The sequence below is a fragment of the Camelus bactrianus genome, chromosome 23, assembly GCF_048773025.1.
Source record: "Camelus bactrianus isolate YW-2024 breed Bactrian camel chromosome 23, ASM4877302v1, whole genome shotgun sequence".
Lineage (NCBI taxonomy): Eukaryota > Metazoa > Chordata > Mammalia > Artiodactyla > Camelidae > Camelus > Camelus bactrianus.
Genome location: NC_133561.1, coordinates 22,605,537 through 22,621,462, shown reverse-complemented (window position 1 = coordinate 22,621,462; position 15,926 = coordinate 22,605,537). Strand labels below are relative to the sequence as shown.

General features: G+C 37.4%; 1 protein-coding gene across 5 annotated transcripts in view; it reads right to left on the bottom strand.

Annotated features, from left to right (window-relative positions):
- HMCN1 (hemicentin 1) overlaps positions 1–15,926 on the bottom strand; it is a 399,863-nt gene that overhangs the window by 184,816 nt on the left and 199,121 nt on the right. For all 5 annotated transcript variants that reach the window (XM_074351803.1, XM_074351799.1, XM_074351801.1 and 2 more), the window contains 7 exons: positions 14,743–14,937; positions 11,934–12,029; positions 10,631–10,758; positions 9,196–9,340; positions 5,613–5,725; positions 3,758–3,917; positions 2,619–2,787 (listed from right to left, as the gene is read on the bottom strand). In XM_074351803.1, the coding sequence (XP_074207904.1) occupies positions 2,619–2,787; positions 3,758–3,917; positions 5,613–5,725; positions 9,196–9,340; positions 10,631–10,758; positions 11,934–12,029; positions 14,743–14,937 (1,006 nt within the window). The remainder of the gene's footprint in view (positions 1–2,618; positions 2,788–3,757; positions 3,918–5,612; positions 5,726–9,195; positions 9,341–10,630; positions 10,759–11,933; positions 12,030–14,742; positions 14,938–15,926) is intronic.

Here is a 15,926-nt window from a genome sequence, read left to right as displayed (position 1 = left end):
TTTCATAATTATCTTGTGTATTCTGTATGACATTCTTACAAAAACCAAGGCAGATTTCTTTTACACTTAAAACTAACCTAATAGGCTAAAATTGTGAAATAATTGTACATCTCTCTGCTTTACCAAGTTGCAGCTCTACAAAGCAAACATATGTGTTAGTAAACTTTGAATATATTTTGAACACATTATTGCTTCTTTCCTACAATCCTTCATTTAAAACTTTACTGTGCTAGAAAATAAAAGCAAAAGAAGGTACATACGTAATTCCTATATACTGCATATATTCCTTTTATGTAGTGAAACCAGATCTACATAAAAATGTTATTATGTTAGTTGTATTTAAGAGGGAGGGGACAACACAGACCTACTTACTATCAAGATTTTTTATAAAGCTAAGACAAATAAAATGTGCTCCCAGCCTAGAGACAGACAAACGGATAAACAGTTAAAAATGGAGGACCCCCGCCCCACCCCGCCCTGCAAAAGACTCTAGCATATCTGAGAACTCAGCATGTAATATGCAGTATCAGAGGTGATATTACAAAAAGGTAGGAAGGACCGACTATCCAGAAATCGTGTTGGGCAACTGGTTCTCCATGTGGAAAAAATAAATAAATAAAACTAGAGCACTATCTAATACTATACATGAAATAAAAATTCAGGTGTATTAAAATCCAAAATGTGAAAAACAAAACTTCAAACAAAATATTGAGATAAAACACTGTGGAGTTCTGTTTATGATCTTCCTAAAGTACAAGTCTGAAAAATAACAAATTTACACCTTGAGCTACCTAGAAATTTTAAAATTCTGTACGACCAGACACCATGCATAAATAAACTTGAAAGACTAGTAGTAGACTGAGAGAAGATATTTTCAACACATACAAAAAAGGACTGTTATTAAGAACAAAAACAGACTTTCCACATTCAGTAAGAAAAAGCGAAACAAGTCACTGCAGTAGGTTTAAAGAGGCAATTCACAGATAACACAAATGGTCAACAAACAAGGGAAAGCATTCTCGGCTCACTGGAAGTCCATCGCACAAAAACTCAGACAGTTGCAGGACACCATTTCACACCCATACAGCTGGCAAAAAAATTTCAGTCAGTCAACACAAGGCATTAATTATAATGTGGCAACAGGTATACCTGTGTTCTGGTGGAAGTTAAATCAAGACTGTCCTTTTGGAGGGCAGTTTGGTAATGTCTACAACGCTAAAAAACAGGCATGCATTCTGACTAGAAACTAGTTCTAGGTACAAAGTCTCAAAGAAACAGGCATGTGCACAAAAAGATATTCCCTGAAAAGCCTTATTTGTAAACTTCCCCTTCCCCCCAGAGAAAAGAAGAAAAAGTAGAAAGACAAAGCAAGCAGCATGAATGTCCATCAACAGGGAAACGTATAAATAAACTGTAGAGTATATATATGGTAAGCTGAATCCATACGTGTAAAAATGGATACATGTTGACTCAATAAAGCAAGCAGTAGAATAATAATACACACTACATTACGTTGGTAAGTTGCAAACAGGTACACAAAACAAAATTTAGAATAGAGAAAACAATAGTCTATTATGCTGTTTAAGGATGTTTGTACAGGATGCATACCAAGTCTACAGCAGTGTCTGCCTCCGGGAAGGGAGAAAAGAGATGATGAGTGGGGAGAGGAACAATGAAACTACAATTTTATCTGAAATACGGTATTTATTTTACTCAAAAATATTTAAGGCAAATATTTTTTCAAAGAAAGAATAAAGCAGTTCTTGATCATGCACATTTTTTTCTCACCAGGGGTAGGGAAATTACAGTGGCATGAATTTATAGCTTCATAACTACACATCAGCAAGTCTAACCGACTTGCTAGAGGATGTAAGTTTTACTCCGCCAGTAACTTTGGGCATGATGTTGAGTTACAACAGAAACTGCTACCATTCCTTTAGAACTAGAGACAGTGGATACGCAATGTACATTATCTTATACCATCCTTCCAGGTATTACAACCATTTTATACATAAGAAATCTCAGGTTCACAGAGGCCCACTGAAAAAAATGCCAAAAGTTTCAGGTATGCTTTAAGCGGTGAAGGTAAATTGAAACTCACACCTGCACAGCAACAAAGGTGCTCTTAAAGGCTCTGGGATTCTGCCTTCCTTGTCACGTAGACTGTCAAATATACTGTTCCACGGGGCCTTTACTTGTACAAGAGTTGTAGTTTAATCAAGAAGATTTGTATAAACCCATCTAATGAAAGTCAAATCCTAGACATCAGAGAGCCTACTGTTTTATTGCTCCTCTGAGACTAATGGAATTTTATGTGTAATATGCACTTTGTGCTAACAGGATCTACATACCGATCTGTCCCATTTTCGTAACTATCTTGCAGAAGTGCACTAGTGGGAAATTACGTGAAAACTGGGTGTTAGCATTTCTGACGTTAAGGAATATCTTCAAAGATATATATATTTTCTGTAGGATGTACATGTAAATTATCCCAAATTTACAAGGGTTTGGGGGGGGTTTTGTTGTTGTTGTTGAGACATTTGAAAACCTCAACAGGTACAGCCAACTGTCCCAAGAGATTATGTTTCACATGTTTCGATTCATCCCAAGTGTCCTACCTTGGAGAAAATGGTGAGATGGGCTGGGTCTCCCTGGCCCAGGTAATGGTGGGTGGGGGCAAGCTCTTCACTTCACAGGGCAGTGTCACCTCTTCCCCGGCAAGGACCGAGATCTCCACAGGCTTATCCTCAGACAGCCCTCGTTGATCTCCAAGCACTCTGGGCCTTACTAAAATAAACACATGTTTTGGAAGGGAAATAGGACACTGAAAACAAAGCACACTTTAATGTGCATTAACTTGTGGACTACTAATACTCAAATAATTTGCAAAGAGAAAAAGTTGTTTACTCCAAAGTTTTGGGACGTATCTAAAACATTCCAGTAATATTTATTGCGAGAACTTGAAGGGAAATGACTAGAAAGTTTCCCCTTTTGGGTCATCCTTTCAGAACACACAGACACAAATGAACTTATTTACAAAACAGAAATAGACTCACAGACATAGAAAACAAATCTATGGTTACCAGCGGGGAAAGGGGGTGGGAAGGGATAAATTGGGAGTTCGAGATTTGCAGATACTAACGACTATATATAAAATAGGTAAACAACAAGTTTCTACTGTCTAGCACAGGGAGCTCTATTCACTATCTTGCAGTAACCTATAATGAAAAAGAATATGAAAAGGAGTACCTGCATGTATACATATATGGCTGAAACATTATACTGTATACCAGAAATCGATGCAACATCGTAAACTGGCTATAGTTTAATTAAAGAAAAAAAATGAACATACTGAAAAGGTCGGCTGAAATACCCTTTGAGAGTCTGCCATCTGTGAAAGAGATCCCTTAAAGCAGAGAGTTAACTGAGACATAGCTAAGGTTTGGCTTCTCTAGGAGTTTGAACTAAGTGGTGTTTCTTAAGAGGGTTGGGTGTCATAAGCATACTCCTTGGGAAAAACACCATAAAATTTTTCCAACTGGCTATACAATTCCTCTCCCTTTAAATCAGAGTCTAAGTAGAGGAGGTGTTCATTGGCAGTAAAAATACATTTTTGTAAAAAAATACAAATATAAACTTGGGGAAGCAGTTCATGTTAGGGGTACAGCCCTCTGGTAACATTAGTTGGGAGAGAAATGTGAGTTTTGGCACAGACAGATGGTGTCAAAGAAAAACATTTCTCCATGGGGGCTCTCACCATAGACGGTCAGCTGCACTTTCCTTTTGGCGTAGCCGGCTGCGTTGGTGGCGGTGCAGACATACTCCCCACTCTCCTCACCCCCGGGGGACACCACGTACAGACTGCCATCAGCCCCTGCAGAAAACTTAGCACTGCTGGTGGAAATCAGCTCGCCTTTCTACAAAACATACCACAGAGAGAAGTATTTTTTCAGATAATAAAGGAGTGACTTAATGTCTGGAAGAAGAAGAGAGGGAGAAAAAAAAATCTGAGGGGGAAAATACGAGATTAAAAGAACGCTAATTTGAAGCAGGTTATTTGTAAGAAAAATTAAATAGTGCAAAGGTCACATTTCTTCATACCCAACCAGGTCCCCTTCATCCCAGAGCCACTTAAAAGTGGAGGCCATGAGGGTAACAGTAGCAGGTGGTTAAGCGTCTCTGCTAAGCCAGACACTTTTCTGAGCACTTTTCATGAATTAACTATTTTCATGCTCACAACAACCTTATGAGTAGGGACTACCACAACCCCTATATTACAGACGGAAGTATTAAATCTGGAGGTGTGATGGAGTAATTTGCCCAAAGTCACAGGGTCAGTCAGTGGCAGAACTGGAACTTGAACCCCAGTAGGTAGGCTCAGGAGCCCAGACTCACCCTCTGTGTGATCACAGCACAAAGGCCATCCTGGGAAGATTTCACTTTTCTATTTCCCTAAAATGCATTAGGCTAATACTCAGTACCAGACATCGTGCAGTTTTGGGGATCAGCTTCCCCACCATACTTTTGTGCCAAAATGCAGAAATCGTAAGCTTTCAATTTAATTTACAGATCTCAAAACCAACTTCTATTTCAGAGATTTTTAGAAGTATGAAATTAGATGGTATGGCAAAATATTTTGGTTGTGGCACTAACCATACAAATGCCACATTTCATTATTATGCCATTATCTTATATTCTTCTCTATCAGATTTAAATTAATTTACAGAAAATATACCACCTTCCTTGACTGTTGGAAGATGGAAAGGACTTCCTTGGGAAATGGGTTTTTCCTCGTTGCAAGAACACAAGTAAACGCCAGACAACTTCATGACAGGGATATACATGGGAATAAATGCGTTTGTATGTGTGTCTTATTTTGGCTTCCAGAAGAGCAGAGTCCAAGACAAAGACATGGAGTCAGGAAGTTTACTCAGCAAGTGATTCCCAGAGGCTTGAAGAGGAAGGTGGAAGAATGAGGCAAGAAGGAAGGAGAGCAAATAAAGGGTTTTGCTGCCCGGGTTTCCTCTGTGGCTGGGCTTATAAGCCCAGTGTGCTGGGGACCCTCGGAGAGACTAAGCCGATGCACCACAGAAGGAGTCCTCTAATGGATAAGAAGTGGGCATTTATATGGACACCTGTCCCCCTCCCCAGGAGGTCGTGTTCCTGCACTTCCTGATCACTCAGCAGCCTGAGTGGCCTTGTGGGGCTTTGGAGGAAGCCCTGAGTCCCAAAATCAGAGAAGCACATGCCTGAAGTGCGACCCTGGCGGAGAGCATGGAGCTGTTCACCAGAGCCACGCTGAAATCAAAGGGGCTCAGGGGACATGGCAAGGGGTAAAAAAGGATCTGCTACATAAAAAGTGCTTAGAAAAGTTCCTGGCACACAGAATGTGCTATATTAGTATTCAGTGCTGTGTTATTAACACTATACAAGCATCTGGTAGGTGAATGCACTAAGGACATTTTAAGGTCCCTTGTGAGTGGTATGACTTCCTGATTTTCCTTTTTATAAGGTTTGACTATACAGTGAAAAGTTCCATGTATGACTAAAAATATCCACATATGGTTGTGACACATGTAACGTTAACAGATACCACGAGGTGCGTCATTTACCTTGGACCAGATGATAGATGGTTTGGGAATTCCGCTTGCTTTGCATGGTAAAGTTACTGGAATGCCTTCAATTGTACTCAGTATCTGCTGTCCATGCTGAATGGTCGGCAGAACTGGGAAAGGAAGCAATATGCAGAATCTGAGCACCCGTCCTTCCGTTTAGCTTCATATGTTTAAAGTTGAACATTTTCAGGATACATCAAATATCTGTAAAAACTAGTTAAGAGTCAAACTTTTCTGATAGAAATGTAGGGTAACTTGTAAGGAAGTGTAAGAAAGTAAATACAATAGTCTGAAGAATTTAATACAACAATTAAAATCAAGTTGTAAGTTATGTGTAATGAGGTGACTTTCCTAACAAAAATATGAGAGGACTGAAGAAAATTCATTTTTTCCCTGAAAACTCAGGATAGAATTACATCCTGAGAGTTATACATCTAATATGTACATTCCACCATTGTCCGTTATTCCTTAAGCTGCAGTCAGCTGACTCAAGCTCACCTCCAGAGAACCGGACTGTTGAGCCCAACACACTCAATATCTGTCTGTACATATGAATCACTCAATGAGCTGCTAACCTCCAAAATAGAATCTGTTTTCTTAAAAGGAATTCAGCAGTAAAACTTGAAAAGGTCTTAGGAGTTTACATTTAAAAGTCCAAAATATAGGATTCTAAGTATCTTTCACTAAGAAGAATAAAACACGTTTTGACTTTAGAAAGTGACTGAAGGATTACCATTATATGAGTAGAAGTGAAAGGAAAGGGAAGACTGTTAATCATTCCATTCTGTGTATCTCTGTTAATCATAATCAACTTACATACATAAAATAAATTATCAATACTCAATGCCCTCAGAAGAATGAATTCGATTAAAGAAGCTCAGCTCCCACGCCTGAAAGTTCCTAACATAGTGCGAGGAATACAATAAAAGGCCAACATGTATCAGGCATTTCCTTTCCTTTCCTTCCCTTCCCCAGAAATACCAGAATGGAGCTGCTCCTTTTAGGTAGTTAGGTAAGTGGGGACACCCGGAGATAAGGTGGAGGAGAGGGAGGATGGTGCGGAAGATGCGTTATGCCCACCTCCAAGCATAAAGGGACTTCACTTCTTCTAAATGAGTGTCAGCACGAAACCGATTAAAACCCGACAGCCATGACTGCATGGTAGCAGAAAGGACTTAACCAGACCTGATCCAGTTCATTTTAATATAATTAACACTGTGGTGTAGGCCTCCTGCCCTACCTTGGGTTTTTCTGTGTACACCATGGGTAAGGACATGAGCAAAAGGGGCCAAACATGACTACGCATACCTGGGACAAGAGCTGTCAATCAATCAAAATACCACCTGCAAGCGAGGGTATAAGAGAAAGTGGAGACCAGAATTGCTGTTTTTTCTCCCTTGGATCAGCCCACCTCCCGTTCTTGGAGGGGTACTTTCCCTTTTTTAACTAAATCTTTAAAAATCTTTCGCTACATAATGCACTGTCTCCTGTCTGTAAATCTTGTTATTTCAGGTAAGACAAAAACTGGGGTCTTTTTGGGGTAACCCTCCCAAGTGCTCAAGCACTGGGTCTTTTGTCCTTAAGTCAAATTTCTCTAGAATTATCCCAGCTACCCTGGAGAAGTTTGTCAGACGAGATACCAGAGACCTCAGTGCAACAACTTCCTTTCAAAGGCTTAGATTAGCTTTACTACAGACTTGCATTTTCCTAAGGCTGGGCTTATTCTTTGGATAACACCTTCTTAAAGAACTGGCAGCAAATTCCCAGCCCCAGACAAGAATGTCAGGCTACTCTCCAAAGCAAGAAATTTAATTTCCAGAATCATCATGGAATAGTCAACTTTCAGCTTTGCTGTCATTTTGTGGCAACATGGAATAAGCCATTTTCTTAACAGCATACTGAGTTTGATAGCTATGTAGGCAAGTCGAAAAATTTAGGCAACAGTTTTCAAATCTGATGACACTGGAGTACGGAAGAGCCGTTTCCTTCCCGAGGGTCAACCTACATACCAAATCAACATGACAACTGAATGGTCTGTCATTTTAATTTGCACTTACAGTTGCATTCATTAATTCAATTCTTTTAAGAACTGGTTGAGAGCCTTTAATAAATATTCTTAAAAGTGGAGAGGCAGATGGATGAAATTAGCATAAACACAGAAGTATAGAGAAGTTGTGGTATTGCATCAGATCCCATTCAAAGACAAATCTGGCTTAGTTTATTTAGTTCACATCAAACAACTGGGTTAATTTTTCTCAGCCTTACTGACTAAATCAGTTATTCATTTTGGACTAAGGTGGATGAAACAGTATTGTGACATGACCTTTTAACTGTTAATTGTTAAATTTTTTTGTAATCTTGATAAACCACATCATTGGTTTGTCTGTCTTCCCCACACTCCTCGGGTCTGGCAGGTATCACAACTAAGCCTGTCACTCACCCAACTGAAAATTTACATCAGACGCCTGCTCAACACAATATTCTAGGCAGTTGCTAGATGCTGAAGGGAGATGACACCAGTGCATTTCTACACTAGATTCTCAAACCAGTCCAAAAATACCCTCTGGGAAATGAATGAACTGATCTTCTTTAAGAATAGTTAAATGCAACTATATCCAACCTGGCATTTTGTAGACTCTTTTAGACTAAAACTAGTTCAGTATTACTTTAGTATTTCTTCAAAAATATCTCATGTAATGTTGGAGGAGATTGGCACAAGACTGGTATAAGACAGAGGGCAGAAGAGGCTATTTATTTACAATGAGGAGCAGACTTTAAAAAGAACATGACATGCATTCACTGAAAATTTCAACAGACCAAGCAAAATTTGGAAATTATGAGATTCTCCAAAAAGACTGAATCAACTACTAAAAATAAATGTTCTGTTCTACTTTCATCCCTGCACACAGAACTAATTTTTAATAACCACACTTTAAAAATGCAATGTTGCAAAGTCTTTAAAGGAAATATACAACAAAAAAAGTTATGACAATTTCTTCCACTATGAAGCTATCACTTATTTACTGAGATATAAAAAGCTGGTAATGGTTACTCATGAATGGAAAAAAGATAGCTTCTGGATTTTCTTATTTGTGACCTTTAAGTAATTTAACATGCAAAAAGATTGTTTGGAGCACATGAGGTAGCCTTTAGAAAAGTTTGGGTCATTTCTAGACAACATACAAAGGGGTCATTACTAAGGACTTGCTTGTTGCACAATCTGAAAAGAAAAGGCAGTTTTGAATGGTATAATAAGTTCATCCTGCCTGAAATTAAAATGTATTTTTAAACATAACTCTTTGAGAACTGAGTTCATTTTTATCAATTAAGAAATCACTTAACAAAAGCCCTTGGCCAGACTCAGTTGGTGACTCCCAGTAATGTTTTTTGTATAGACAGGAAATCTGGAAACAGCCTTGACAACATAAATATTGTCCAAAAATAAGGCTTTTTGTTAAGAATAACAATAAGGAAAGATATCTACTTCTTATAACTAGAGGAACAGAGTTACTCGGTTTAGAGATATAAACCCAGCCTTTGAACACGGTTTGGAAAGAATGATGACAGATATGCCTCTTACTGTGCACGTCCACAGTGGTAGTTTTGTTAATGGTTCCGGCAACGTTGCTGGCCACACAAGTATACTCGCCTCCATCCTGCAGGCGAACTCTTTCAATGTGGAGACTCCCATCACTGCGCACAGTGATGTAAGGATTTTGGACCAACTTGAAGGGAAAAATAGTCATTTTTAATTAAAAAAGCAATGCTGCATAAGCCAAAACCAGATCTGCTTTCTTTTCCAACTGGGTTATTAAACGTCTTATAAAATAATGAAATATTTTAACACCCTGCAGTGAAAAATGATGAGTATAAAATGTTAGCAGGGGTAGGATCAATGGTCTAAAAATTATACCAGCATCTGTCAGAGTTATGCACAGGCCAGAAAGGGAAAGAAACAGAGACACCACTTGCTTCACATTTCTGTAATCATCATCACTCAGGACCCAAATTTCACTTTTACGTTTGGCTTAATTTGTTCTTTTTCAAGAAGACATTATTGCCACTTGCAAGGCGTTTGGTATTTTTATTTTGGCAAATAAGCATCATTCAAGCTGAGGGAATATGACTTAATTTCAACACCCACCCTTTCAGTGACAGATACAAATATTAGAGAACAAGGTATAACACAGGAACTGCATCAGGGAAGGCGGATGACAATTTCTGTTAAGAATCATCACCTCTTACTCTGTACCATTCATGCATTTTGTTCAATCACAGGATAACTCAGCACTCACAAAGTATCACCCTATGTTATAAGGGCATTTATTATCGAGGTGCATTCATTTTTCTCAAGTTTTTATGCAAATATTTTTTACATTTTTATTTCATGGAATCAATTCACTTTTAATTGGCACTTCAAGAAGAGAGTGAATCTAAATACTCTGGAAAATGGAAGGAAAAAATGCTCTGAACTAGATGAAAATTTATTGCCGTAGATAGCATGTTTATAGAACAGTTTCATAGAACTGTGAACATTTTTCACATTCTTTCATAATCAAAAGTTATGCACTGAAAAACAATGACACAAAATAGAACCACATTTTTAAATAGTTCACAATAAAAGAATGTTTGAAGATAACAAATATTAATATATAAAATGAAACAACTTATGAGAATATTAACATTTTATTATGTCCTACAAAGGATATAAAATATTTCAATGTTATGAAAATAACTCCATACTTGCTTCAGTTTTTACATATTCTGAAGACTTCATTAGTTACATTGAATTTAATGCAAAATTATAAAAAATTATACCATTTGCTATTTCTCCATCATATTAATTCCAAAATAATAAAAACTGAGTAAGCATGTTAATACTGAAGAAAAGTTTTGATACACTTACAAAATATATTTTTGTATATTTATTACATGAAATTTTCAGTGGTTGGAATACATTGCCTCTTACTCAAGAAAACAAGGAATATGAATGCATGGATTTAAAATGGTCTTACCATGGCTGAATTCTTAACCCACTGACGTTCTGGAATGGGATTTCCAGCCAACAAAGCACAAGGCAGAGTAAGCTGCTGTCCCTCAATTACACTGGTCACGGAAGGGCTGATTCCAATGAGCGGAGCAACTGAGTCAGAGAGAGCACAGGCACTATCAACCCCGCATCACCCCAGAGCAATTCAAGCTCTGTTACAGGCCAACATGATTACTAATCATTCTATTAAAAGTTGAGTTTTCAAGAACAGGACTTTAAAATACACCTGGGCATGAACTGGAAGGTAGAGTAAAGGATCCTTCTATGCAGAGGGAATGGCAAGATAACAGATAAGAGCACCGAAGCAGAGAAGGTGAAGCAAAGTCTATGGCCTGAAAGGCCAGAAATGTCAAGCCAAGAAATCTGCAATGTATTCAAGAGACAAATGGAGAGTGACTGAAAGCATTCATAAACAGAAAAGTTGAAATCATCTAAATCATTTTCAGGAAATATTAATCTGAGACCTTATTGGACAAGGGGAAACTGGAAGGGATGAGATTAGTCAGGAAGTTGTCATAAGAGCTCAGGCAAATGAAATGAGATGGACTCTCTCAGATGGAATGGTAAAGAAATAGTGTAGACATGCTCTTTCCTAGAAATAAATTTTACATAAATCAAAGCAAAATCTCTAAGAGAGTCATCTTGGAAAACTAAAATATATGTAGATGAATAAAGAAAGATAAAGAAAATTTTATAGAAGTGTATTAATAAGAAATACACTGACAGATTCAAAAATAACAATGCTAAAATAATTTAAACAATGTAGTGCTAGTAAATAAATAGAATTCCAAGGAATAGATATAAGAATATAAATTGGTGCCATGATGTGACCAAGTGGTATTTGAACAGTGGGAGGAGAATATTGAATCAAAGATAATGAAACAAATGTCTTACCGCTTGGAAATCAAAGATTTTATATTCTTCATATCATACACAGAAATAATTTCATGTAGACTAAAATGATAAATGTAAATAGGGTAACCAGAGAAGAACTCCACCACTCTAACATGGGTGTGTGCTCATATTTAGACTTACATCAATTTACTCCTTCATTTCTTCAAATGGAAGGTAAGTTTCAAGTAGATGATCTCTAAGGTTATTTTCAGTTCTAACATCATGAAATAGGAAATAGGGTGGGGGGAAGGAAGGAAGGCTAATCAAATGTTTATCTTTTTTTTTTTTTTTTAAGGCCCAAGCAAGAGATGAGGTAGTAAGAGAAATCTGATGGTTTTTAAGAGTATGGTGTCTAAACACATAATCAATCTTACCAAGTCCTGTCACTGTTACTGTTGTCTGGGACTGGATCTTTCCAAACTGGTTTTCAGCTTCACAAATATAGGTTCCTTTATCACTTGCCCACAAGTCTAAAAAGAAGAGATCATTTACTCATTCAACACCACTTATGGAGCATTTACTACATGCCAGGCACAGTGTGGAGATCTGTGGGTGGAAAATACAGTACTGCCTTCAAGGGGTTCCCATTTTGGGGGCGAGACACATAAAGAAATCAACAATCATACCACAGGGTGATCAGTGCTATAATTTGAGTTTCAAACAATGAGCTATGGGAGCACAGAGACAAAAGTGGCTGATGGCATGTGGCAGAGGTGGAGAAGGATTCACATAGGAGGTTAATATCTGAGCTGTACCTTAAACAGCAGGTAGAGTAGAGGAAGGGCAGTCCAAACCTAACAGGCTGCAAAGACAAAAGCATGACTTGAAAAATCACGGTCCGTTCAAAGAATGGAAAGCTGCACCACCAACGGATGCCACACCACCACCCTGAGGGCATTTTGGAGGTTTGCAGGGGAGATTGTTTTCATGGGTTCAGTGATCCAGGGAGTCTAATTGGCATTTGATGGGCAAAAATTAGGGAGGCAATACATGGGGGTGGATTCACAAAAGGAACAACATCCCAAATTCAGCAAGACTTTTGAAGGTCCCACTGATAATTCATGGATTTGGTGACTTTAAACATAATTATCTGAGCCTACATCCTAATTCTGCGTAAGTGGAAGAAAGAAAGAACTTTAGCAAGTACTGCCCACCATTTGAGAACATCACTTCACCAAACTGGAAGCTTTGTATCGTCCATCGCATATTTCTGTATCAGTCTTCATTTTAGCTGTCAAGTTCATAGTGACATACATAAACATGGATGCACACTGTGTGAACACTGCAGAGTATTTATCTACTGAAATACACTTTATTTTTAATAAACATTGCTTTCCTTCATTTTCCTTTGTACTACTTTTTGTATATTAAAATAATTTTATTACAGAAATTGATCAAATTTGTAATTTTTCTCAGAAAAATTAAAAGGATATTTACAAAACATTTTAAATTAAAGAGCATGTTGGGGACCAGGGCAAGGACTGCTGGGTTACAGATTGTGTGGGTGAAATCAGGGGCCTGAAGATGATGAGACAGCTTTTGTTGCCTTATAGTGTAGTTTTATCTTGTGAGCAACTGGGGAGTCAAGAGAAGATTTTAAACAGAAGAATGACTGTCTTTGCAAATATCTTAACTAAAATAAGCACAATTTAATCTACAGGTAAGACTTTGATAGAGAAAAATATAGCTTTCCATTATGAGTAAGTGCCATACCATCTCAAATAAAGAGCAATGACAAAGTTTCTACTCCTTTGTTAACCATATGCATGTAACTGCAGGATTCCATCTGGTAAACAGACAGCATCCACTCTCAAAATTAGGAGATACTCATTTGCCAAGGAAAAGTCAGCAAATCAGCTGCTTCGTAAGTTATACACTGTTTCTAAGCAAGAAAGTTTTCCTATTCTCAACTGTGGCTAATTTGTCTAGAAATGCAAAATACCACTGAGAACTAATTTCTAATCACTAGCTTCCCTTTAGTAGATTGAATTGGGACAACTGGGCAGCCATCGGTCAATACACTGCCCTCTTTTATTCTCCCTTTTGTGCCATTTCTGCTAACTGATTTGTTTTCAGGTCTCATTTGTTTCCCTCTGGGCTGTTCCTCGTCACCACCGTCACCCTACCTGTATAGCTGTGTGACCCTCCCTGCTCGTCCACTCTCCTCCTGTCCTGCAGAGGAGTTGTTCTGAAACAGTACTTTCACATGTTTTCTTCCTGCCTGCGAAGCTTGGGTTGGGGAGTCTATTTGCTACCTCACCAACTACATTTCATCACCTGCACATTTCAGGTCCGGTACAATCTGATCCAATCTAATGAGTAATTCCTGGTAGGAACTTTCACGGTTTCCCACTCAGACAGTAGATAGTAAAATGCCTGAGTGAGGAACCCCATATTTGACTTGTTTTCTCTACAGAGCTGAGCACAGAGCTGAATACTTAAGCCCTTGTAATTAGCGAATTTAATTTGTATTTCAAAGTTTAAGTGGCCGATATACACATAATATTATTAGTAAACATGAAAATCACTTACTGGGGGCTTTCTACCAAATACCCTAAAATGCAATTTTTTAAAAAAAGTCAATCATCTGAATGTTTTTACTCCTCTGGTGCCACTATCCAAATACTGTTAACCTCATTTGAAAAAAGTACTAAATGTTTACAAATATCTGAATGTTTAATAGCTTACAGGTAAAATTTTGAGATGATGGAATATTTGCCTTGTTTAAAAATGTTCTGCTCCAGATAGATACAGCTTTTAATAAAAGTCTTCATACTGTGTAGGGTCCCTACGCATGTGGTTATGTATTCTTGGCCAAAAGTAATTAATAACTACTAGTAATATTTTACCTCTTTATACAACAGGTGGTACAAAAGTCAATAAAATATGATTACGTATCCACCTAGAGGCCCAAATGACCCTATTCACAATAAGAAACAGTGAGATACAAAGAAGTCATGTTGTTTCATAAGCCTTTTATGAGAGTAATAACATAAAGTTGAATAAAATCTTATTCATTTATGACAATTCCCAGGTATGAGTTCAGATTATTTTAAAATGAAATTCACAAACACAAAATGTGTTGGCAAGATTAATTCAGTATTTTAAACACAGCAGCACCTATGCATAAAAATGTATAATTTTATGTGCGTATTTGTATAAAGTATATTTCCTTTAACCTACTTGAAATAAAGAGAGCTCCTGTTCTTAGTTGGCTGATGGAACTCACTGAAAAGGGTCTTGAGAAGATGGGCATATTGTCTAATCTTCGCCATTTAATCTTTGGTTCTGGATAACCTTGGACATAGCAAGGTAATGTCACATTTGAGCCAATTTCCACAGACACATCTGCAGGTTCCTGTATGAAGACTGGAGGTGCTGAAAGAGAGTTAAAGTGAAAAAAAAAAAAAAAAAAAGGTAATCGGTATAGTACACTAGGACAATAAATATAAAACTAATTATTAAACTGTCAGCAAATTGAATTTGAATCAAATAATTGTTCAAATAATACTATACAGATGCCCTTTAAGTATTCCTGTTTGCTACTGAAATAGCAGATTTAAAAAAAAAAAAAAATGAATAGAGGCACAAAGAACTTCACCTGTTTCCTTCAAGCGGAAAGAGTGGGAATTTAAATCAAGATTGCCTTAACTAAAGAGAATCTTTCATTCTAGGAATTTTTCAATTTTAGTTGATGCCACACTCCTCAACTCTTCAAACTTTCTTATAAATAAGTTTGCTCTGCAAAGAAATACATTTTACACTTTCCAAAACTTACTCCTTTTGGGTGAATTTGTATATAAAAAAAAAATTTGTATGAGAGTCATTCAACAGATCACTATACAACAAACTAACAGTATTTAACCTTAAATTATATTCTTGTTGTATATCACATTCTTGCTTCTAAACATCTTTCACATTTTTTTTTACATTTTTGAGTTAAAGAAATTTAAGCTTGAGAATCAGTAACACAAATTAACAGAACAGTATTTGACAAATGGGAGAGTAGAGAGTGATTAATTTCAGAGATTAGGATGCTGAAATTATAAAATGATAGATAAAAAGGCTAGAGTTATCTACATAATTCAGGCAACCCCAGCAGCCAAGAGGGAAAATTAGAAATACATCAGAGGCATATCTTGGAAAACACAGGAAAGCAATATAGAGAAGATGCTGTCAGCAAGCCCACAGAGATGAGCCTCGCAATATGCCCCACAGAACTTCTGAGTAATGATGTCTGAGGCACCAGGCGTAGGGTACTGTCAGAGGTAATGGATGAAACCTGTTCATGTAGGGCTCTAAGTACCCTAGGAAGGCATCTTTTTTTTTTTTTTACATTTTTTTATTGATTTATAATCATTTTACAA